At 39.1% G+C, this 25142-nt stretch overlaps 1 protein-coding gene across 3 annotated transcripts in view; it reads right to left on the bottom strand.

Moving 5' to 3' along the window:
* Window positions 1–25142, bottom strand: part of FAT1 (FAT atypical cadherin 1) — a 171848-nt gene that overhangs the window by 82492 nt on the left and 64214 nt on the right. For all 3 annotated transcript variants that reach the window (XM_027837365.1, XM_027837367.1, XM_027837366.1), the window contains exon 3: window positions 16816–17130. In XM_027837365.1, the coding sequence (XP_027693166.1) occupies window positions 16816–17130 (315 nt within the window). The remainder of the gene's footprint in view (window positions 1–16815; window positions 17131–25142) is intronic.

Genomic DNA, 25142 nt, shown 5'->3' with positions numbered 1-25142 from the left:
GGGATTAGCACTGTCCCACAGTGCTGACCACCCTGCTCTGAGTTTCACCATTACCCTCCAGCCATAGTACTAGGTGCTAGGGAAACAGAGGTAAAAAATAATCAAGACCTTGTCCCCAAGGAACTTACAATCCATTAGAAGAATAACTGAAAATTGGTCATACATTAAACCTTAAATCGATTTACAGGAAGCCCCAGAACAATATTAAAATACAAACTTGATCGGGTGCCCAAAGTCTAAAATAAATCAGATTGTGGTCAAAAATAAATTTAACTATCCCTTGTGTAGTTTTGTTTGGTTGTCGTGGGAATCCATGATGTTGGGAATATTTGTGCAAGGAGTACCAGAAAAAGACCAATATGAGACAAAATTACAGGCATAAAAACCATAGAATTTTAAAGCAGGAAGGGGGGGGGGTCTCAGAAGCCATCTGGCCTCTCTCCCTCTAGATATAAAGAAACTCATGTTTAGGAAGGTTAATGAGCTGCCCTCCAAAGGCCACACAACTAGTTAGTGGGAGAGCTAGAAAATCCGAATTACAAAATATTCTAACTTTCAAAGTTACATTTGAAACTGATATATTCAATAAGACTAGAATAATACTATAGCTCTATGACCACAGTACTTCTATTTATGCAAAGATTGCAATGAAAACACCATTGTTCTTTCTCTATGACAGTGGTTTCTTCTTCCTCGAATCTTTGGCTAACTTTATCCTTTGGATCTGTGCCTGAAAAGGCTCAGTAGAATAAAAAATATTCTCACCATTAGACTGTTTGCTATACATAACCTTTGCTAAATCTCAGCAGAGGGTATGAGAAAAGGGGCAAGAGAATAGAGGACAGAATAGGTGAACTGAAGAGGCGGAGAAGAAAGGAGGAAACTGAGACAGGACCAAATCATTTCTGTTCCAGTTTTTTTTCTGACTGCCCTTTTCGAGAATGGAGGAAAGGAGGCTAATAAAGTCATTCTTCTTCCTCTCCCCCAATCTTTCACTTGATAAGTACTTAGTTACTGCATGCTCTGCGCTTGATGCTATGAAGAAGGCCCAGTAACAAAAGATGGTTCCTGGCCCAGAGTGGATTAAGGACTGAGTTAATACCACAGAGCAGGCAGGGTAACTGTTCACAATGTTAAACTATAACAATTTTCAGAGGTCATGTTCCCTCTCCCAACTCTAAAATTTAAAAAGAAAAAGAAAGAAAAAAACAAAAAGGACAAATTACTCCTTGGGCTCTATCACTATAGACAACTTCCACTCAGGGTCATTAAGACTATTATATGTTAAAGCTGAGAACTTTATATATCCACAGACACTTGAGGAAGTTCTGCCTTGGCCCCTCTGGTCTTATCTTGGAATCTGCTTGTGACTGGAATTCTAGACAGCTGTTGTTTGTTCTTGAAGTGTAGAGCCAAAACAGGGGCTCTATTCAAAGAATTTTACAAATCCCAAACTCACTTTATGGAGAAAGAAACTGAGGCCTAGATAAGCCACATGACTTGCCTAAAGTACCCGGCCATGATGATGCCACTTGGTCTCCTGAAATGTAGCCTTTTGACTATGGCATGCTCGCTCTCCTTGAAAACATAAGGCATTCAGAATAATCCAAGAACAAAATTAGTCAAGCCCAAGTGATGGGGAATTAGGAGCATTTCTTCACTAGGCCTCCACAATTTCTACTGGTATCAATTACAACTCAATGCTGAGATTTTTCCTACAAGGCTTTTTCTGGATCTTCTCACATCTAAGGTTGTACCAAAGGAAACTCTCTTGACATTGTATCATCTCCCAATATGAAATAATGGTCGTGTTCCCTCTCCCAACTCTAAAATTTACTGGAATAAAAAAAATATTCTCACCAACAGACTGTTTGCCGTAACCTTTGCTAAATCTCAGCAGAGGATATGAGAATCCTTGAAGTCACTGGCTATGTTACTTTGCATTACCTGCGCCAAGCACAGAGCCTCATGCAAGATAAGAAACAAATGTTTGCTATTGTTGAAAGAAATTCCAAGAGATACATTAGTGAAAGGGGGTCCTGGAGAGGTACTTACATTAGCTTTCACAGCTAAATTTCAGGCCTTTCAGGAAGTTCACTTTGTGAAAATTCCTGAAAAGTCTGGAAAAGTAAATACAGATAAATGTTCCTATAACTTCAAAAACAGATCATGAGTCAGGAAACAATAGGAACTTATTTGAAAATATGAATCACCATCACTGTAAAGCCACAGGGCCTTCATTTCCTTCCTTCCTTGATATGTAAGATTACCGGAAATCCTAGGAAGTCATTTGCAACTATAGCTGTTTCCCAATGTACTTTATTCATTTGCCATTTCAGCCACAAGGTAACTGCTATTTGCTAGAAACAAGGAAAACTGGTTGTAAACTGATACAGGACAAAGGCATGGGAGATTCGATTACCTATTCTACACACTGGCTATTAGCATTTTATGACTCTACAATGTCTTCTGGACTGCAAGACATTAACCAACTGACAAAAGATAAAATATATCAAAAGTTCCCAACAACCTATCTAATACATATGCTTAACATTAAGTGCATAGTAATTCCCTTGTTAAATAGAATATCTACTATTACAAGTGTTTCAAAAAAGGAAAAATAATTTTGGGGTACTATATAAAGCTATACTTGACAAATGTCATCAAGAGTTAAGAAATGAAACATAGTTACCTGAGCTTAAAAATCTGGTCCTAAGGGCAACTAGGTGGCACTCGGATAGAACACTGGCCCTGGAGTCAGGATGACCTGAGTTTAAATTCAGCCTCATAATACATAATACACACATTGTACACATGTATAATAAAAAGGCATGTGTGCTGACAGATTGGTCTCCTTTAAGAAATTATTCTGCTCATCCTCAAAGAGATGTGCCTTATCAAACTTTTACAGTGAGTGCAATTTTAAAATTCACTTAGTGAATGTTAATAAAAACTTTAAAGAAAAGAACTTGCAGAAATCAACGAGTGAAAAGGAAAGATTAAATATTTTAGGGAGCTGGGGCTGGATTCAGAAATGAAATGACTGCTAGAAAAGAAAATGCATAATAATAATTATTTTGATATTTAATTATTATATCTGAAAATGCAATTATAATAAAAAATTCTGACAAGGGAGTCAACATAAAATAAGACTGACGTTTATATATTATCTCATTATTTGAAATTATACTTTGAAATGAGAAAAATACTCAGTGTTATAATTAGAGTTGATTTAGTAAAGTACCAAGTACAGGAATCCCTTAACCTATAGACCAGATAGATTCCAGCAAAATATAGTTTCATTCATTACCAAATCTATTTTTCTTGGCTTCTATTTTTAAAAAAATTATGAAAGTAAAATTCCAGCAATCTCCAGGTAAAGAGCTGTTAACAGGGGCAAAGAGAAAGAATACAGTTTAGACCCGGCTTTGGCAATTTAGCAGAAGGTCACAAGATCAGAGATTTAGAATTAGAAGTCTTAGAAGTTACTGAGTCCAATGCCCTCATTTTACAGATAGAGAAACTGAAGTCCACACAGTTTAAGCCACTTGCCTAGGGTCATACAGTTAGGAAGTGCTTTAAGTGAGATTCAAACCCAGGTCTTCCTGACCCCAAATACAACACTATCTCTAGTACACCATGCTTGTCTCTATCCCAATATATGACATACACATAGTTTGTATTTATACACAGGCAGCATGGAAGAATGGCTAGCGGACAAGCCTTGGAACTTGGAAGAGCTGGATTCAAGTCCTCCTTCTGAACCATACTGGCTATGTGACTCTAGGCAAGTCACTGAACCTCTCAGTGCTCTAGGACAATGGTGTCAAACTTGGTAGAAACAGGACCCGCTAAGCTATATAAGATCCCTGTGGACCACATAGATAGACTTAGTTGTAAAATGTAATATGAGCTACGTTTTATTGTATTTTTATTTTAGTTGTTAAATATTGCTCTTCTGGGTAGCAATAAGTAGTGGTGTGGGCCACATGTCTGCCCCCTCTGCTCCAGGCAATTGTCTAAGACTACAAATTGCATAGAAAGTGGAAACCTGTATTAGAAGAGGAAGTTTCCTCTTCTGAGATTGCGTAACCAAAGAAATCACAGTTCCAACATCAACTTCAGTCCCTATACATACACACATATGTAGTTCAGCAGTATGTAGGTGATTTGTGTTTTAAAGCATTTTGGTCCTTCTAAATGAATGAGGAAGAGGGTATATTATATATAGACTTTTGAAATTATCTACCAATTATTATGAGCTGTATGCCACTGCCAAGGTAAATTCAAACCGATAATATAGCAGATTTTTTTTGGGTGGTGAGGGAGGAGAGAATGACATTTTACAATAGCGAACTAAGTTTGTTTCAATTTCTCTTATCTAAAGAAGCCTAGGACAGCTCCCGGTGGCCCTATCTTTTCAAGGCTTCCTTTCTCTTCTTGTCCCTGACACAGCCTCCACAGTACAATGTTGCTTCTTGACCAGATATTGAATGCTACAGTTGGCAATGCTCCACCAATTTAACACATCCAGCTTGTTTCTCTCATTTTCTTGAACTTCCGTAGACTTGGATGTTAACGAAGGTTAAAATTATAAATTATTATTAGAAGCTTTTATGGACATTTAGATTGTCACCAAAAGATTCACAGCAAAAGTTGATAATCAAAACCATGGAGGCTGTCTACTACAAAGGAAAACCTAAATCCCTTTATGTGTGTTTATACAGAGGAGTCAGGAAGACTTGGGCGCCTGTCCCACCACTTACACATAATGACTACGTGACTTAGACAAATCACTTCATCTCTTATACCTCTCTCCAAAGCCAGAAGGCATTTATTCAGATGTGCCAGGAGATACATGGTGCACTAGACTCAGTGTCTGTGAGATTCAAGTTTGAATTCTGCCTCAGACACTAAGATATGTAGCCCAGGACAAATCACTTAAAAAGCTCCGAGCCTCAGCTTCCTCATCTATAAAATGAAGCTAGTAACAGCACCTGCCTCAGGGATATTCCAAGGATCAAAGGAGATAATATATGTAAATTTTTTTTAAATCTTAAAAGTGCTACAATAAATACTAGCTATTATTAATTAGTAAGTTATAGATGTTCCAAGGATCAAATGGGATAATGTATATAAAATGTTTTGCAAATCAAAAAGTGCTATAATAAATACAAGCTATTATTATTATTGTTATTATTAAGTTACAGAACAATTACAAATTTATACTGTTAGAGGGCATTTCTTTCCTGGAAATTCCCAGACTAATTAAATCACAGGTAAACACACAAATACACAGACACAGAATCATGAGCTCATATATCTCCCAGATCTGTCTGGGAGCCAGGAAGATATATAGTCCTTGCATGTTTTAGTAGTAACATTTCCCAACACTAACCAAAATACTTAAATACATACATATAAACTCTCTAACTAGCTAGTTAACTAGCTAGATCCATTCAAAGTTATAACCAAAAACTTAGATTCTTCCAGAAACCAGGTTCAAACCACAATCAGAACTCGTTTCCCCTTTAATATATTTTCTCTCTCTACTTTAAACTCGAAAAATGCTGCATGGGAATTCCCTTCCCCTCTTTTCTCAAACTGGTGTGATTAGTTTCATCTGACTTCAAGTGAGTGCTAAGAACAGCCCACTATACATAATAAATACTTAGTAAATGTATGTTGAATTCAATTCAGGCTTATCTACCAAAGAAGAAGTGTTCCAGGTGATTACAATTCTCATAAGGAAATTGTTATTCATATAAATGGAAAGGTAAAGCTTAAAGTCTTCAGTCTAACATTGCAGACTTTCCATTAAATCTTTCCTTCCCCCCACCAACCCTTACCAATTTCCTCTCTCTGATGCAGTCTCATTCCTCCTACAAAGTTGTCTCTTTCCTGATAAAGCTTCCTGTCTCTTCTCCACTGGTCCACAACCAACCCCGGTCTTTAAGATTAATTCAGCACCTGTCCCTGGTCAATGCTGGCCAAAGAAATCAAGCCCGTGCTTTGTACTGCTGTAAAGTTAGTATATTAGATTCTCTTGCATCAGTTTTTACTCTGTAGAGTGTATGTATGTAAATATATATTTTACATATAATGTCTTCTGAAATGTACTTACTGGTAAATCCCCTAGTACATCATACAGTGGTGTGAAATACTTGAATAGATGGATTCAGGAAACATTTTGCTCCAAGACATCAAGTTTATATTTACAAATGATGAGCTAGATTCTAACATAAGACTTGACTCTAGTTCCTTCATCAAAATTTATTCACGCCAGAAACACATATTTCCATCTGGATTTACTAAAACCTAATAATTTTACACTGTTTATATAGTTGTTAAGAACAAATCAAGATGGGTTAATGCTATATTGAATTTGCACATTTCAATGATTTGCAGAGAAAACAGTTCCTTCTAGAATCAATAAATTACAGGTGCAAAAAATGCAAATTCATTTTCCTGCCTTCCCTTTGGGATTGTCCCCACTTTTTTCGAGCTATATACTGTTAGTACATAGTTGTTTTCATGTTGTCTCTCTCATTAGCTTGTGAACTCCTCAGCACAATGCCTAGCACACAGCAGGGGCTTAATAAATGTCTGTTGATGGACTGCCAAAGGAGAAAAAAGCCTTTCAATCCTCTAGCTTGTCTGAAGGAAAAGAAAGCTGACCTTAAAAGCATGTAGGAGAAATGCTTCTCAAAGAAAAAAAAAAGAGAAACACAAAAAGAAAAAAAAAATATGCACAGGCAAATCAAAACCCCAATCAGAAGGTTGAAGGTGACATGGAGAAGGACAGGAAGAAGACATACCACCAGATAATTTATGTCAAAGATTCCAGATTCTTCCCAGGGAGAAAGAAACTAGACCTTCCAAATGAAAAGCATTTTTCTGTGCTCTATGGGGCCTCTAGGAGAGAGGACATCCACTACCGAGCACAGGAAGACACATCCTTGATGATGGTAACTCCGTGCTGAGGACTACATATGTCACTGTGACATGAATAATAAAGAAACACGCCGTCTTCCTGGGGCAGGCACACAGAATATGATTGAGAGCTTGTTAAGGGAGACTTGTCAACCTTACAACAACACTGACTTTTTAATGAATCAAACGCCAAAAAGAACCCATAAAAGTTAGGCATTATGAAAGAATCTTAAGGCAGGAAACGGAATTGATATAAAGGGGAAAGATGGTGTTTTCAGCACTACCGCTGATTAAAGGTACAAATTTTAAAAGATAAAGGGATGTAGATATAGGAAGCAAGAATTTAGCTAAGAAGACAGTGATAAGGCAGGGGATTTGGATCTGTGAACAAGGTTAAGATAGAGGGATGATACCCTTTTGCATCTATTGTTAAGATATGATAGGATATATTTGCTTGGAGCCTTATACCTCTATCTACAGGAATTTAGACTGAAATTGGAGCGGTGGAGGGAGAGACAAAACAGCCCATATTCAACTACTAAGCCAGATAGCACAGAGAGAAGCAGATATGACACAAGAAGAAAGATGGCAGTGAAGGTGGCACAAAACTCACGAGAATATTTCCAGGTGGAGGGAAAATAGTCATACTCGTGATTTCAGATGTCTTGATGTGAATGCCCCTATTATTAGCAATAAACAAAATAAGAAATCTTAATGAACTGAGACTCATGACTGGAAAACAGCAATAGAAAACTACATCTTATTCAAATAAACTCATTAGACAAAGACTATGCCTCAAATCAGATGAAGGATGAAGTACAGACATTCTAGAGAAGAGAAGATTTCAGGAGGATTCAATGACTGTTTTCAGATATCTGAGCACCTGTCACAGGAAGAGTTTCACTCTGCTTGGCGGCAGAGGGAAGAACTTAGAGCAATGTCTAGAACTGGTAAGAAGACAAATTTAAGCTTTTATGGTGAGTAAAAACTTCCAAACAAATATCCAAAAGTGGAATGGACTACCTTGGAAGGTAGCTGGCTCTCCTTCATTGGAGGTTTTCAAGAGAGGGTCAGATGAGAACTGGTTGGAAATGCTGCATAGGGTTCATTTATGAGGCTGGATTAGACCGGATCAGAGATACAAACTACAGCCCCTGTGTCTCTTGTGGTTTGCAGACCACTGGACTAGATGATCTAGAATCTAGACTCTGGATGTTCCAGCTCTACAAGTCAATAGTTGTCTGGCAGTTGCATCGTCAACAAAGGAGGTGTATTTCTATATGGAGAATGGGAAATAAGAGTGGTAATCATGGTGGAGAGCATTTTGAGAGGGCCTGAAGGAGCCAGAAACAGAAGCAAGTGTCTTAGGAGCATCCTGACTACTATACTTACCTACCTACCACACCTGGCCAAAAGGAGCAGGAAGCAGCTCTACTGAGAGACAAGCATTTGTTAAGTTCCTAGTATGTACTAGAGAGTGTGCTAAGCCCAGGGGAAAGGGAGAGGGAGAGGGAGAGGAGAGAAGGAAAGGGAGAGGGAGAGGGAGAAGGAGGGAGAAGGAAAAGGAGAGAAGGAAAGGAAAAGGAGAGAAGGAGAGGGAGAGGAGGGAGAAGAAGAGGGAGAGGGAGAGGTTGGAGGGGGAGAGGGATTATTCTAGGCATAGGCAACAGCTGGGGAAAAGGCACAGAGATGGGAGATGAAGGGTCATACGCGAAGAACAGTATCCAGGCCAGTATAACTTGAAACAGAATGTGTGAAGTGGAGTAATGTGTAAAAAGACCAGAAAAGGACGAAGGGGCCAGGTTGGGAAGAGCTTTAAAAGCCAGAGGAGTTATCAGGGAGCCAATGGAGTTTGTTGAAAGCGGGACAGGTGGGCTGCCATTGTCAGATGTGAAGATATGATAGACGGTGGCTTTAAGAAAACCACATTAGTGGCTGTGTGTAAGATAAGCTGGGAGAAATAGGGCAGGGTGACCAAACAGGAAACTATTTCAATAATTCAGGTAAGAAGTGAGGAGGGGGCTAGACTAGGGTGCTGGCTGTGAGGAGAGAGACAGGGTTGTAGACAAGGAAATAAGAAACAGCAAATAACTGGATATGGGGGGGGGGACTGAGAGCCAGGAGTCACGGATGACACTGAAGGTGTGAACCTGGATGACTAAGGAAGGGTGAGTTTGGAGGAAAAGATACTAAGGTGTGTTTCAGACACACTTAGTTTGAAACGCCATGGAACATCTGGGTAGAAATATCCAATGAGCACTATATGAAGTGGGACTGGAGCCGAGAAGAGAGATATAGGTTGAATCTAAACAACTGGGGGTCATGAAAGGATGGACAGAGAAGAGGCCTGGGAAAGCACCTGAGGCTCCACCTACAATCTGTGGGTCTGACATGGCTGATGATCCAGGAAAGGAAAGGGTTGGAGAACCTAGAGAGAGCAGATTATAAAACTGGCTCAGCTAGAGAAGAATCTTCGACTATCCAGACACTGGCTGACAGTCTCTCTACTTCTCTATGAAAAAAAGAAAGAAAGAAAGAAAGAATAGCAGCTAAGAAATTATTCACTTGCTCAGGCTTCATCCTTCAGAAGAAAGGATAAGGAACATTGCTATTCTGGAACTGAATCTAATGAAAAAGGAAAAACTTGTTGCTGAAGTCAGATAGCAATGCTGGGAGGAACTGACCATACCATCTTAGAAGTTGGGACAGGTAAGCAGGGATTTGTCATTGCTATTCAGTCATGTCCAACTGTTTGTGACCTCATTTGGGGTTTTTCTTGGCAGAGATACTAGAGTGGTTTGCCATCTGCTTCTCCAGCTCATTTTACAGATGAGGAAACTGAGGCAAACAGGGTTAAGTGACTTGCCCAGGATCACACAACTAGTCAGTGTCCGAGGCTAGATTTGAATGAGTCTTCCTGACTCCAGGCCTGGAATTCTATCCATTCAGTCACCTAGCTGCCCTGTTCATGATGAGATAACAGATTTCCAAGTTTTGAGAACTACTTTTGAGAAGGTGGCCTTGGAATCCACAAGGGAAACCAGCTCCAGGTGGAAAGAAAAGCTTTCAAAAAATAAAATAACATACTTAAATTAATAAAATAAAGAGTCACAAACACAAATGATTCCAACAAGAGAGAAAAAGGAATCAGTATAAAGAAACCTTCTTATACCAAGGATCACACAGATCATTTAAGATATTAAAAAGATACATACATCAACAGAAGCAGTAAGGTGCATAGAATAGCCGGTAGGCCTTCAGGCCACAGATACATTATTGGCTTCCTCCCTCAGTGCCCTTGGCAACTCTTTAAGACCTTAAATTGCAGACCAGCAAAGGCAGAGTTTCTGCATCTAAGAATTCCCCACTGTAATGAAATCAAGAGTCCAGTGTCTCTTCTACTCAAAGCAAACAGAAGAAAGGAGGGGAACTAAGGAGAGCCAGATCCTCTAACTATAAAGGCAGAATTAGTTGATGGTTGTAAGCAAGGGGAAAAAAAGGGCCTTTCTGGATGATAACGGACGAGAATAAGAAGAAAGTAGTGGGTGACTGAAAAAAAGGTAGAATATTCAAAATCTCATTCTGCTTCTGTTTTCCCTACTAAGACTCATCATCAGGTTGAGAAAGAGAGGATAAAATATTGCCAGTAATATTGAAATCTTAAGGTAAACAAAGAGATAGTGAGTACCTAGGCCTGTCTTCAGTGAATTTATTTAAATCTACTAGGCCTGGATGATTTCCCCAAGGTGGTGAAAAGAACTGAAAAGAGCATTGCTAAACTGCTCCTGTTCACATCTGAAAAAACATGGAGCATAGAAGATTTGCCCAAAGACGGGGAAATGAACAAATGTCTCACTAGACTTCAAGGAGAACACCACACATGCTTCAAACTATGGGCTGAAGAATTTGATGTTAGTTCCTGGCAAAAATTTCAGAACATTTGTGAAGGGGCAGATACGGAGCAACTAGAAAAGAAAACAGTGACTCCTATGAATCTATACAAATTCATATTTCCTTTTTTGGCAGGGTGATTATAGACTACTAAATTAAGAGAATACTGTAGGTATAGCTTGCCCAGATTTCAGCAAAGTATTCGACAAGTTTCTCGTAATATCTTTTTGGACAAAAATGAGTGACGCAGGCTAGATAATAATAAGGATGAAGGTAATTCTGGAAATGTTTGACTGGATCTTATGAATAGTGATTAATGGATCACTGTTCATTTAGAGAGCATTCTCTAGTGGACTAGTGCTGCTAGGCTGTCTCTGGCCCTGATTTGTTCAGCATTTTTCATTAATGATTTGATTGGAGGCACACATGTTTGCAAGATTTCTAAGATGACACAAGCTGGAACAACATTTTGTGAAAGAAATGGGATTTTAGAAGATCTATCCAACACCTGGAAAATAAGCCAAATTCAATTATATGAAATGTAATAGGGGTTAATCATTCAACAAGAAGGCTTTATCAAGAACTTACTAGGCACAGTGCTAAGTGCAGGAGACTCCAAGAAAAGGTGAAAGCAGTCCTTACCCTCAAGGAGTTTACATTCTAATGAGGGAGACAGGAAGTATATAAATAGGTACAGACAAGACACATACAGAGTGGATGGAAAGTTATTTCAGAGGGTAAGAAACTACCAGTTGGGGAGAGAAGGAAGGGCCTCCTTCAAAAGGTAGCATTTGAGTTGGATCTTGAAGGATGTCAGGCATTCAAGGAAATGAAGATGTTGAGGGAGGGTATGATAAAGAGGACAGTTAGAGCAAAGGCCAGAAGAGGAGTGAGGAGGAATGCATATAAGGAAGGGCAAGTAGGCAAGTATGAGGGCAGTAATGCAATAAGACTACAGATTTGAACTCAGGTATTCCTGACTCCAGGGCCAGCACTTTCAGAAAACCTAACAGTATTTCTACCTAAGTTCACTAATATGAAAAGAAAGACACTGGACTGAGAGAACCAGGAGTGGCTGGTTTTAGTCCCAGCTTTGCCACTAGCTTGCTTCTTAATTTGGATTATAAAACTTAACCTCTCTGGATTTCAGTTTCTTCATCCATAAAATGAGACCTTTGAGATGCTCTGTAAGAGTCTTCTATTTTATAAACTGCCAGGATTTAGATATGACTTCTTCCCAAGAACTGAAGAAAAGTTGAAATAATAATTTACATCCTCCCACTTTTAAGTCCAGTGATTTCCTCCCTAGGGCAGTGACTGCTGAGCTAAATATACTACTAAGATGACCAAGTTGCTTCATGATTAATTAATTATCCACATCTTCTGCAATAGTTTTTTGGGGTTCTTCTTTGTTTGTTTTTAGTTTTTTAGTTTTGTTTTGACCATCCTCCCACTGTCAACTTCTACCTGGTTACTGACCACATTTCTGGATTAGATGTAAGCCTTCCTTGGTTTTCAAAGAACACGAAACTTTTGATGTTTATGAAACTTCATGGAGGTAGAGGCCATTAACTAATTTAAACGTGGAGGGGTGGATGTGTGGATCATTACCATATCCTTTGCTGGATGGTTCAGGATCTCTTAAAAGTGAGACACAGTGAAACTATTTCTCCTATGCCACTGAAGTATCCCTAAGCAGAAACATGTCTCTTCTTTATTACTTCACCGAAAACAAATTAAATTTAAGAAAGCTAAGTATTTTCTAGCCTTAGTATGGCAGATGATAAAGTCAACCTTGGAAATGTAACAGGTATTTCAATATAACTGTGATATTCTTCTCCACTGTCCCCTACCTTAAGAACGAGTTTGGCAGGGGTGGGGGGGTGGGGAGAAGGGGAGGAAATCCCGCCTGTGAAAGCTAACAAATTACTTCCTCTGCTATCTTGCTAGCTAGCTACATTTGCTTTCTATTCCAGAGTGAGCTCCTTGACTCCTGGGGAAGATTTGTTCTCACTGAAGTTAGTGTTTTAGAATTCTCAGGAGGAAGTTTTCTCTTGAGAGTTGTTAAGATGTAGATACTCCCAGCCAACATAAATCACGTGTCTGTTCAAAGGCATGACAACACAGAGGAGCTACCACCATTTTACAGGGCCCCTGGGGACAATGGAGGTTTCCAAGTTCTCCCTGGCAATCCTAGCCAACAGACTGTCTTTTATTTCTTTGTTTCCTCCTCCTCTTCCTCTAGGATGGTGTATTATGCAACCATTGTGTGGTTTTGGGAAAGGGTTTCAACACATAACACTAGCCCATCCCCCTAGGTAACTCACACTAATCTGAAGGAAGGGATACAAGACGCATGGGAAATAAAACATTACTGGGTTAGTAGTAAACAAATCTGAATGGGGGAAATAATTATTTCTCTTCCTTGTATCTCCAGGTCTTTCCTTCTAATTTCTCTTTCTTAACTCAAAAAAGCCACCATCCCTTTTCCTCAATATTCCTTCTAAACACCTAGTCATATTTCCATATTCATTTCCTCCAATGATTTTTAAACCTCTAAAGCACTCATGTCGTCTAACCTTGCAATATAATAAAGAGTATAAAGTTTACTACTGTACAGTAAAACCTGGTATACATCTATGCTGCTAAAATCAGCAGAATTTTAGTGATTTTTTTTTCCCCTAAGGACTGGTTTTTCTTTCCCTATTGCCACTTGGGTCTCAGTTGTGTCATCTGAAAAACGAGAGGGCTAGACTATATGCATCTGAGGTTCTTTCTAGCCCTATGACCTCAGTAGATATAACAAGTTTTCTTTCATGTGCCTACTGTGTTTCATCCCCGAGAGAGTAAAAAGGGGTCTCGTAGGCGGTGAACTCTTTAATGCGAGATTTTAAAAACCTACAAAAATTACAGCATTTCTGCAGCATCAAGGGACTAGTAACAAAGTGGGAGCCCATCCATTGTGGAATGGCTTAACTGGAATATATGATTATAATGGAATATTACTGTGCAGTAAGAAATGAGGAATTAAGAGAAATATAGTAAGATTTTTATGAACTGATATAGAGTGAGATAATGAGAACCAGAAGAATACATAAAATTAGTACAACAAGGTAAACAAACAAACCAAAAAAATCAAGGTCTGAGTAACTATAAACCAATAATGATCCTAGAAAACAAGTCACAAAACATATCACTCTCCTCTCAGCAAAAAGCCTAGAGAAACTGGGAAGGACAAAATGCTGTCAGCCTTAGTCACAGTATTGGCTGTATTCACTGAATTGTTCCTTCTTTGGTACAAAAGAAATCAAATGGTATGTGGTATCAAATAGTATTACAAATAATGGTAATGTAAAAGCCAAAATGTATCCACCATAAAATTTATCTTTTAAAATGTCACTAATTATTCATTGGCCAAATGAATTGCTGCTACTGTGGTTTTTGATTTGGATTTTAAGTAGAAAGAAATTAATAGAAGGGGTTTGAGATTTCCCCAAGAAAGTTCTAGAAAATACTCTTAACCTATGCTGCTTGTACATGGCATTTTAAGAGCAAGGTTGGAACAAAACTTTGGGGAACATGCAACCCTGAGTAGAATTTGTGGGCTGCAACTAAATGAGTCAGGCAATATAAGAAATAGTCAACTCTAAGGTTAGGGAAACTATCCATTTTTTCAGATGAAACTATTAAGCACACACCAAATCTCAATTCAGGATCTTCCCAGGGAGACATAGGCACAGGGAAAAAGATGTTGTACTAATGTCAATTATTCACATAGAGACAATTCCCACAGCAGGTAAATTCGCATTATACAAAATTCAGCTTTACAAAAGAATTCCAAAAGAAATTTGCATTCCAAAAAACCCTATGTTAACTTTACTGTCCAGTACTGTGCTCTGTCTCCTTCTGTGTGTCTCTCCAAATTCATCAATCTTGGGGCAGCTAGGTGACGCACTGAATAGAGCACTGGCCCTGGATTCAGGAGGACCAGAATTCAAACCTGACCTCAGACACGTAACACTTACTAGCTGTGTGACTCTGGGCAAGTCACTCAACCCCACTGCCTAACCCCCCCCCCCCAAAAAAAACTCATTAATCTTTCCATTATGGTAGCTAGGTGGTGTAATGGACAGAGTGCTGGACCAAGAGTCAGGAGTTCACATTAGACACTTACTAGCTGTGTGACCCTGGGCAAGTCACATACCACCTGCCTGCCTCAGTTTCCTCAACTGTAAAATGGGGATAATAACAGTGCCTACCTCATAGGGTTGTTGTGAAGATCAAATGAGATAATATTTGCAAAGCACTCAACACAGTGCGTGGCACACAGCAGGTGCTATATAAATTCTATACATAGAATATAAATTCTAATTTATATGGAATTTAAACTCTACTTCCATTCTGACATGCTATCTCCCTCTCTAAGATACCTTCCAATTCTGACACATTTTGCTTCTCTGAATGAGTTTGCAAAATATGCAGACTAAGCAAAAACCTCCTGAGTCTATAAAAAGTAAATAGTCAAATTAAATGGCAACAGACTCAATCAGCTGTCTTCAGAGGTCCTTACTCTGAAGGGCTCAGAATAATGTGGCAAGGACTTTTAAACAAACATTATGTTTCATATCCTGACCTACTGGGAGGATGCATGAGGTTCACTGAAGGACAGGAGATAATGCCGTGTGGATTCTAACAGTGAGGCCAACCAAGCTGGTCCGCGCTCAGATCTCCTGGAGGTAATTAATCTGCTAACTAGTTTTTTTTTCTTCTTTCTACAAATAAACTGTGATATCCACTGTCATATCACAGTGTCCGGTTAACATTTCTGGATAGATGGGTGACATAAACCACACAAGAGCTGTAGTAGGAAGTTTTCTCCCTCTCTTGCCACCGCCAAATCTATGCTCACTGTGCAAAAAGGAGGAATATTTACAAACTGCTGTGAGCTGACATGCAAACCCTTTGTAAGAGTAAAACCAACAAAATCTTTTTTTGTTATTTTTTTTGTTTTTGTTTTTTTTTTTTTTGCTAGGCAATGGGGTTACTCAGGGTCACACAGCTAGTAAGTGTCAAGCGTCTGAGGCTGGATTTAAACTCAAGTCCTCCTGACTCCAAGGCCGGCACTCTACCCACTGTGCCACCTAGCTGCCCCCCAAAACCAACAAAATCTAAAAAACATCATGGCCAAGTTAGATACACTTCCTCTAGGGGACAGAGGCTGGATCTTTGAGTACAACAGTATAAGCAACGATGATGAGGAAATCCCCACCTATTCTACTCTGCAACTTATATTCTTAGCTGCTCAGGACATGGAGAGGTTATGTGATTTGCCTAGAGTCACAAAGCCAGTATGGGTCAAAAGAAGGACCTGAACCCAGGACAACTTGACTCCAAGTCTGGCGTGGTACCCATCTCATGCTGCCTCTCAGTTTTTCTGGTAATACCTTTCTATTAGAGATAAATCCTACAAATAGCTACAGCCTCCAAGCCAGAAGATAAAATGTTTTCATCTGAAAGTACAATTCCCCTAATAAGCAATGTTATAAAATAGCTTTATGGAAAGAGTGACCCTTGAATATTCAAGAAAATGATGAAACTGTCACTGAAAGAACCCTGTGATTGCCAAATCTCTCTGCCTATTTCCCTCTCTGACCACAGCCCAAACACAATGTTTATTATGATGTTTCTAGTAAGTAAATCCAAGTTTATCCCCCTTCTTTTTACTATGCCTGGCAGCGGGCAAAGACAGGAAAAGTAAGGAACAATAAGGCAGACAACCAAGGTTTGGGTCCTATTCTTTATAACTTTAACACTGAGGTCAATGATTTAACCCCTCTTTGAGTATCAATTTCCTCTGCCATTAAAAAAGTAAGTAAGACTTATTTGGTATTCATCAGAGATGTTTATTGTGAATATTTAGGTAATGCATGGAAAAGCACCTCCTACTTTTAAGGCACTGCATAAAATTGAGATAACACTGTCTGTACATACCCGTTTTGGGGTGTATTGAAAAGAAGCCTTGTGGATTTCCACTTGTAATTTTGTAGGTCAGCTTGTCACTAGAGCTTGAATCTGGATCAAAAGCCTCAATCTGCACAACAGACACATCCTTGGGCGAATTTTCCATGACTTCTGGATAATAAACTGGCTCGGATGTCTGAGGTGCATTGTCATTAACATCCTCAACTTTGATATAGATCTCAGTGAATGATGAAAGAGGCACAACACCCTGGTCTGTTGCAAAGACTGTCAGCCAGTAATGGGAGACAGTCTCACGGTCCAACTTTTCGGCAGTCTCTATGACACCTGGAAAGTAAACAGAGAAGAAACATTAAACACCATTCAGAAAATCACCCAGCAACCTTTACTCACCACTTCAAAAAAGTTTCACAATGTGACAGTTTTACAAATGAATCACAAATGTGTTTATTGCTTGGGGTTGAGGGAAAGAGAGTGGAGGGGAACAGAACTGAGCAGGGCAGCCTTTGTAGGTTTTCATTTGTATACCAACTCTGCAGTAGGCGGAACCCCAACATGAAGCCCTGAATAGAATATAATTAACATGCCATCATAAAACATCCTAACCTTTCCTAATGATAGGGAAATTAATAAATGTGGTAAGGTTCCTATGGTAGGGGAAGGAAATCTTCAATTAGAGGACCACACACTAGACATGAATAAAAGCTAAAAAAGACCTTAGAGGACATACATTCCAATAATTATTATTTATAGTTACACAGCACATTTCACTTTACAAATTTTTTTTTTCCTCAGAGCAACTCTAAAACCAGTTTTTATTATTCCCATCTCACAGGACATAAAAAGAGAGGCAGGCTGACACTGGGTAGACAGTCAGTCTCAAAGCCAGGAGGAATTGTCTTCAAGACCTGAAACATACTGGCTTTATGATGCCGGGCAAGTCACTGAACACCTCCCTCAGGGTCTTGAACAACTCAACTCTAGAGACAGTACAGGTCTTAACTGAACTAAGTCTTCTGGGACAGTCTGTGTAAGTTGAAAAGAAGGTGCCGCCTAGCATAGATGGAGGCAGTTTCCTCATCTAGAATTCCCTGAACCAGGGAGATCACAGGTCTATTATTCCTGTCCCCATGGATGAGGAAACAAAAGCTGAGAGGATAAGTGATTTGCTCATGTCCACATATTCAATAAATGTTGGTGCTGGGATTAGAATTCCATATCGAGGCTCCCTTTTGTCACTCTAAGAGGGCTCAAGAGTCTATTTCTGGAGGATCAATCCCAGAGCTACAGCACAGCAGCAATGGAGCAGCTTGGAAAGAGTACTGGGCTTGGGTTCAAATCTTGCCCAGGATACTGACTTGCTCTGTGATTTTAGGCAACTTGACAACCTAAGTGAATATAATGGTTTCATTACTTGAAAAAAAAATAGGATTATGATTATATAAATATACATTTATATATACATATATTATATAAAAACAATTACATTTATGCTACTGATAGGACCAAATGAGATAATGTATTTAAAGTACACTATAATTTCTGGAGGATCAATCCCAGAGCTACAGCACAGCGGCAATGGAGCAGCTTGGAAAGAGTACTGGGCTTGGGTTCAAATATTGCCCAGGATATTGACTTGCTCTGTGATTTTAGGCGACTTGACAACCTAAGTGAATATAATGGTTTCATTACTTGAAAAAAATAGATTATGATTATATAAAAATAATTATATTTATACTACTGATAGGACCAAATGAGATAATGTATTTAAGGGAAGAAAGAATGAGGGTGAGGAAAGAAGGGGAGAGGGGGGAGGAGGAGGGGAAGAAGGAGCTGATAACTGTTCTTGTTATAAAGACCAATGATGAATAAAGAGAGAACGGCCCTGAATCCCAGGGGGGAGTCAAACAGTTACCAGCATCTCAACAATGTCATCCCCAGAGGCAGGTATCATCTTCATTATTTTTCTCTTGCTTCACTGCTTCTATAACCTACTCCTAACAAGTTAATATGCAAAAGATGCAATTTGTTTATAAGTTCTCTCTATATCATCCTGAGCTCTTCTAAACAAGAACATCTGAAGATCCAAATTGTCAACGCCTCCCCTTCCTCAAAGCCGTACCCTCCTACTAATCTCCCCCACAGTTAAAAATTCAACCAGGGATGCTGGGACAGGGATCCCAGGTAGTCACTTAAGTATTCTGAAAGATTCCTTTTAGGGTGCAGTGCTATTTAAATTATTTTCAATTATGTTCCCGAAAATGCAGTACTTTCTCACTATAGAAGCAAGTACAAATAATTCCAAAATAATTAAATTAACTTGATGCAAAAGGCATTATTTCTCAGCATTATTACTGGGTCTGTGTTTGTTTGTTTTTTAAATCCTTTTAATCTTTGTCAGGACTCCACAAAAGGCCCAGCACTCTATCTCTGCTTTATTCAGGACCCCTTGTAAAGCACCTGTAAAACTCTGCCTCACTTGGCCTACTGGCACACAACTAGGAAACATTACCTTCCCAGAAGCAGCAGGTAGCATAATCCCGGGACCAGGAACAGTAGATTCCTGCCTACAATCAACAGCCACAAGCAGGTCCAATAGAACCAATCTGTCTGGGCTGATCTCCCAGACTCTGAAACCAATCTGCCCACTGGAACTCCTACTACCCAATTGTTCTGGCCTGCCCCGGGCTGCTTTTTTGGAACCCAAACCTGGCCTGCTTGCTTGAATGCTAGCTAGCCTGCGTGCGCTGATGCTTGTTCGGGGCTCCCCGATCGATCATGTACTTAGTCCTAGCTGGCCTTAGGCATTTGTGTGCCTATCAGCTGGATTACTAGCCTTTTTCTCAGTGACTCCATTTCCACCAACATACTATGACCTTACCAGACTCCTTGTCCTTATCTCTCATAGCTGGTTGTAGTAAGCTGCTTATTAATTCCTGAAGTGATGATCTTCCAGGTCTAATGGGCCAGACTCCCATTTTAGTGCATTACCAACCCTCCAAACGTCAGCATCCTTTTTTAGCATGGAACCCTAGCAGGTACAGCAGAGGCATCATAACCCCTGGAGTTAAGAGTTCAGTGAACTTTCAAAAATATTTTTACAACTGTATTTCAATATCAATAGTTTCTACTGTAATCCTCTGCATTTTATTTTAAGCATTGAAAAACATTATTCTTAGATGGGATTCAAGGTTTCAGCAGACTGTCAAAGCATGCATGTGCACACACACTGGAGAAGAACTCATGCTTTTGGGGGAAAATCTATCATCCATGCCACACTCACCAGTTCCAGCCCTCAAATCTATCCCTCTGAGAGAAAATCGTATAATGAAAAGAACTCTGGACTATTTTAATTAATAAATGGCTGAAATTAGGCCTCAGTTCCTGAAAAAGTTAATAAACCTCTATAACTTAAAAAAAAAAGTTTGTATTGGTAAATGACTAACTTGCAAGCAAAAAGGTAATGAGTGAGGGGGAGAATGGAACACAATTATTTATAAGTATAATCATATTAAATGATATTTCACTAATTCTTATCAATCTCTAAAGAAAGGCAGGGTAGCTAGGTGGTACAGTGAATAGAACACCAGGCCGAGAGTCAGGAAGACTCACTTCCTTGAGTTCAAATCAGGCCTCAGATACGCCCTAGCTGTGTGATCCTGGGCAAGTCACTTAACCTTGTTTGCTTCACTCTGTTCATCGGTAAAATGAGCTGGAGAAGGAAGTGGCAAACCACCCCAGTATCTTTGCCAAGAAAATCCCAAATGGGGTCACAAAGAGTGGGACATAACTGAGATCACTAAACAGCAACAAAAGAAAGGAAAGGTATTACTACGCCTCCTTACAAATGGTAGAACAAGCTCAAAGCAACTAAGGAATCAGGGAACAGTAGATTGAGAGCAGAGGATTTTAACCTTGTGTTCTAGACTCCTCTGGCAGTCTGGCACATGCACCCCTTCTCACAATAATATTTTAAGTGCACAAAATAAAATACAAAGGATTACAGAGGAAATCAATTAAATTGAAATTATTAAAAAAAATTTAAGCAATTTTACAGACCCCACCCCCCAAGTTAAGAACCCTTGATTTAGAGTAAGAAGAGACCTGAGAAGCCAAATAGACCAACATTCTCATTTTACAGAGGAGGGAACTGACGGAGGTCCAGGAAGCGACCTCACTTGTCCAAGGTCACAGAGCTGGTAAGCGTCTGAGGCAGGATTTGAACTCAGGTTTTCCTGATGCCAAATTCATCATGTAATCTACTATTACACATTGCATCTCAAAAGCAGCAGAGCCCAACATGGAAAGTAACTGGTCTGTTTGCCCTAGTCTACAAGTGCCAGAGCAGAACTCCAGCCCTGTCAGCTTGTATTTTTTACCCTAAACGATACTGAGTGGTGTAAAGTCATGGATGTAGGAAAAGAGTACCCTGTACCTTATTGTCACCTCACTCTGCCTCTGTTTCCTCATCTGTAAAATGAGAGGGTTGAACTAGGAGTCCTCTAAGGTCACTTCCACTTCTGAATCTATGATTCTGGAAGAAAAAAATGGTCCTTTTTCTAGGTAACTAGAGGTTACCTAGAGGTAACTCCACACAATCAAGTCACCCCAGGCACCTACATTAAGGAACTCAGAAAATGGTAACAAAACATCATTTCTCTCTGAAAAAAAATGAGGCGAATGAAACAGATGAGATTTTCCAAACATCAAAACAATGTCTATGCAAGCATAATAAATGAACATATGTTAGTCTTAATTCTTTGCCAAGGCCTCAACGATATCACATAATCTGTTTGACAGGGAAGGTATTAGAAATTTTCCAAGAAGACAGAGTATGTGGATACTTCCATTTCTTCTCCTTTTGAAGATTAATCTTCTAATCACTTAAGTTGCCAGTCATTTTTTGCTTCTCATCACCCTAAAAAAATGGCTTGTTATTAGCATATCTATCAATAGCTCCCAAGGAACAGAATCTCATCCAATTATGATAAAAAATAAAGATGTATATTTCACTCATATTTTTCAAATTAGAGATACACGATGTTAATGGATATGCATACGTATATAACATCTGTCTCTATACACAAAGCCGGGAAAATATGACACTGAGAGTCGAGAGACTTGGGGTGTTTCTATCTTTTATGAAATTTTATACTGTGGTGTAGTGGAAAGACTGTCAGATAAGATAATGAGGCACATATTCCTTGTCTTGGTAGAAAGGTGAAGGATTACAGAATAAAATGGATTACAGAGGAAATCGATTAAATTGATATAGTTATTTTAAAAAAATTAAAACAAGTTTACCCACTTCCAGGTTAAGAACCCTTGATTTAGAGTAAAAAGACACCTTAGTGGCCAACTAGCCCAACTTTCTCAAATTGCACAACAGAGAACCAAGGGAGGCCCACAGAAGTGAACTGAATTGGCCAGGGTCAAAGAGATAGGATTTGGACCACTGTAGGTATCTGAGACTGGACTCTCATGTGGGTTGGTTTTCTTTCATTGCTTTCCTTTGTTACAAGGGTTGAGGGAGAGGGGAAGAGAGAATGTCAGGTATAAAAACAAGATGCATCAGTGAAACTTTTTTTTAAAACATGAAACAATCAAAAAGAGCCTACTATGTTGCCAGGCAATGTGTCAAGCGCTGGGAAGACAGGGATAAAAAATAAAATAGTCTCTGGCTCTCAAAAAGCAAAAACGACAGCATACAAATGCCAATACATCCTTAGGCTGATGAGCTTGTTAAAAGATTATGGAGGGAAGTCTTTAGGGGCCCTAACAAGATCCTAAGTTTGGTAGATAGGCAAAATCTTTAGTTTCAAGATGGAAAATTCCACTCAAAGCTGGAAACCTACAGGCTCCTAGCCATAAAAGGATTAGGAAATTTACTTTCTGTGCTAGAATCATTCAACAAACAAATATTCATTTGTTAAGTGTATAAGAGATGTATAACAAATATATAAGGGATTGTACTAGGTCCTGGGGTACAAAGACAAAAAAAAAACAGACCGTACATCCTTATCCAAGGAGTTTATTACACTCTACTGAATGCCATGTGCCATATGCACATGTAAACATAAATTATAAGTAAATATAAGTATATGGGACGTAGCACTAAGTTAATGAGTGTGTGTGTGTGTGTGTGTGTGTGTGAGAGAGACAGAGAGAGAGAGAGAGAGAGCACAATTAGAGAGAGAGAGAGAGAAAAGAAAGGGGAGGGGGAGAAGGGGAAGAGAAGAAGAAGAAAACACTTTAATAACTGGAGAGATCCGGACAGGTCCCGTGTAACAGATGACACCTGAGTTGCACTCTGAGAGATGCAAGATATTCTATGAAGGTGTAAGAGTGCACAGAGAACCATGTGTCCACAGTTATGGAGGTGGGGTGGAATGTTGCATATATGGCGCCATATAAAGTTTGACCTAAATAAAAAATACATGAAATGGGAATGGAAAGGGACATAGAAGGTAGAATGGAAGTGGGGAGGGGGCTTTAAATGTCTGGCTGAGGACTCTGTATTTTATCCTAAAAGTAATAGAGAGCCACTGAAGATATCTTAATAGAGGTAACACAATCATATTCCCATTTTAGGAATAACAACTTGGCAGCTCATGGACAACGACCTGGAGAGAGAAGAGACGAGCTACAGAGGTCAATTAGAACTCTACTGAAATGGTCCCGGTAAGAGGTAATGAGGGCCCAAAGACTACATGAATGGAAGGAGAAGCTGAAGAAACAGAATCGGTAAGGCAGCCACTGACTGGATATGCTTAGAGGAGGAGAAGAAAAGGCCAAGGGGAACTGCAAGCTTGTGAACCAACAAGTCTAGAAGAATAGTACGTACACCTCAGTTCTAGCCCTATTTCTGTTTAACTCAATCCATGATCCTCCTTTTTTTCCCGACTCTTTTCAGTTATACTTTGTCTTAGACTCATATTCGCCATCACACCTTTATCATTATTTTCATATATACCCTGCCTCAAATTCTACTACACACACACACACACACACACACACACACACACACACACTTCCCTACCATGCTCATTCTTAAATACGTATCTTCTTGCACACCTATGACCATCTAGGCATTCCTCCTCTATCTCTTGCCTCCTTCCTCTCCAAGTTTTCAGTTTTCCTTCTGTGATCTTTTCTTTTCTGTTTCTATCTGCATCTCTTCATTAGTCATTCCTCTGGCATTTCTGAGGCAGAAGCTAATCAGATTTAGACTGAGCTGATGGAAAGTTTGGGCAGAGAGGTACAGAAAGAGACTTGGGGCAAGAGTCTGGACAGAGGTCAATAGAGTTAGAAGCCTGAGGCCCCGGAAGAGTAAAAGTCTGAATCATCAAAGTACAAGGAGTTCTCCACAGAAAGGAGGTACAGGTAGCCAGTGAGAAGGAAAACATGGTGGAGGCAGGTAAAGGGACATAGTCTCATTCTTGGAAAGAGAGGTGTCAATGGTAGAAAATCACAGGTAGGCCATACTGTACCCACAAAAGAAAAAACTGACCCAACCTATACATATAAAATATATAATATATTATATAATATAATATATAATGTATAATACAATTCTAGTATTATATTATTTAAAATTCCAATATAACTATCTGTGTGATTCTAAAGTTGCAATGGTAGCATTTGGCGGGAGGTGGGTAGGGAGGAAACGACTAATACAATATGAGGAAATAATTCCAAAGAACCACAAAATCTTGAATTATTAAACAAGAATGCCTCTCAATCCAAACATACTGTTCGGGATTTCAAGACCACCACCAGATGTCACTATGGAAACTCGTTTGAAATGCATTCAGAAACAGAACTAGAACTGAGGGGAAAACAAACACACAGTGTAATTTAAAATAGAACTTCATCTCCTATGCCAACATACTTGAAAGCTGAATTCATCACACGTTTTCTTTCTAGAAGGATTCATTAATGCCAGTATTACAAAACTAGGGTCTTAAATGTAGGTTGATGTTGTTTTCCCAGTCTGGATATCAGCATAGTTGTATATACAACAGTATAAAGTTGGTTGCACAAATAAATGATTCAACAGAACACACGAGGTTTCAAGAATAAATCATTCTACTACTGACTATTGTTGACTAATGGTGCTGACAGCTTTAATACAGCCCACCCAATGGGAAAATAGACTAAGCTTCATGCTTATATAAAGGATCATAAACTAGGTTTAATTCTAAAATCTCAGCTTAGCTACAAAACTTCAACACAATTAAAATTTCTTTTTTAAAGATCTGAGATGAAGTAGCTGCCCAAAAAATTTTTTTCACCGCTTTCAATCCCTGAAAGCCTGCCAGAAATGGAGTCTGGAGTCT

The sequence above is a fragment of the Vombatus ursinus genome, unplaced genomic scaffold (genome assembly GCF_900497805.2).
Source record: "Vombatus ursinus unplaced genomic scaffold, bare-nosed wombat genome assembly UNPS02014821.1, whole genome shotgun sequence".
Classification (NCBI taxonomy): Eukaryota; Metazoa; Chordata; class Mammalia; order Diprotodontia; family Vombatidae; genus Vombatus; species Vombatus ursinus.
Note: the sequence above shows the minus strand (reverse complement) of the source record. Positions and strands in the feature narration are given on the sequence as shown.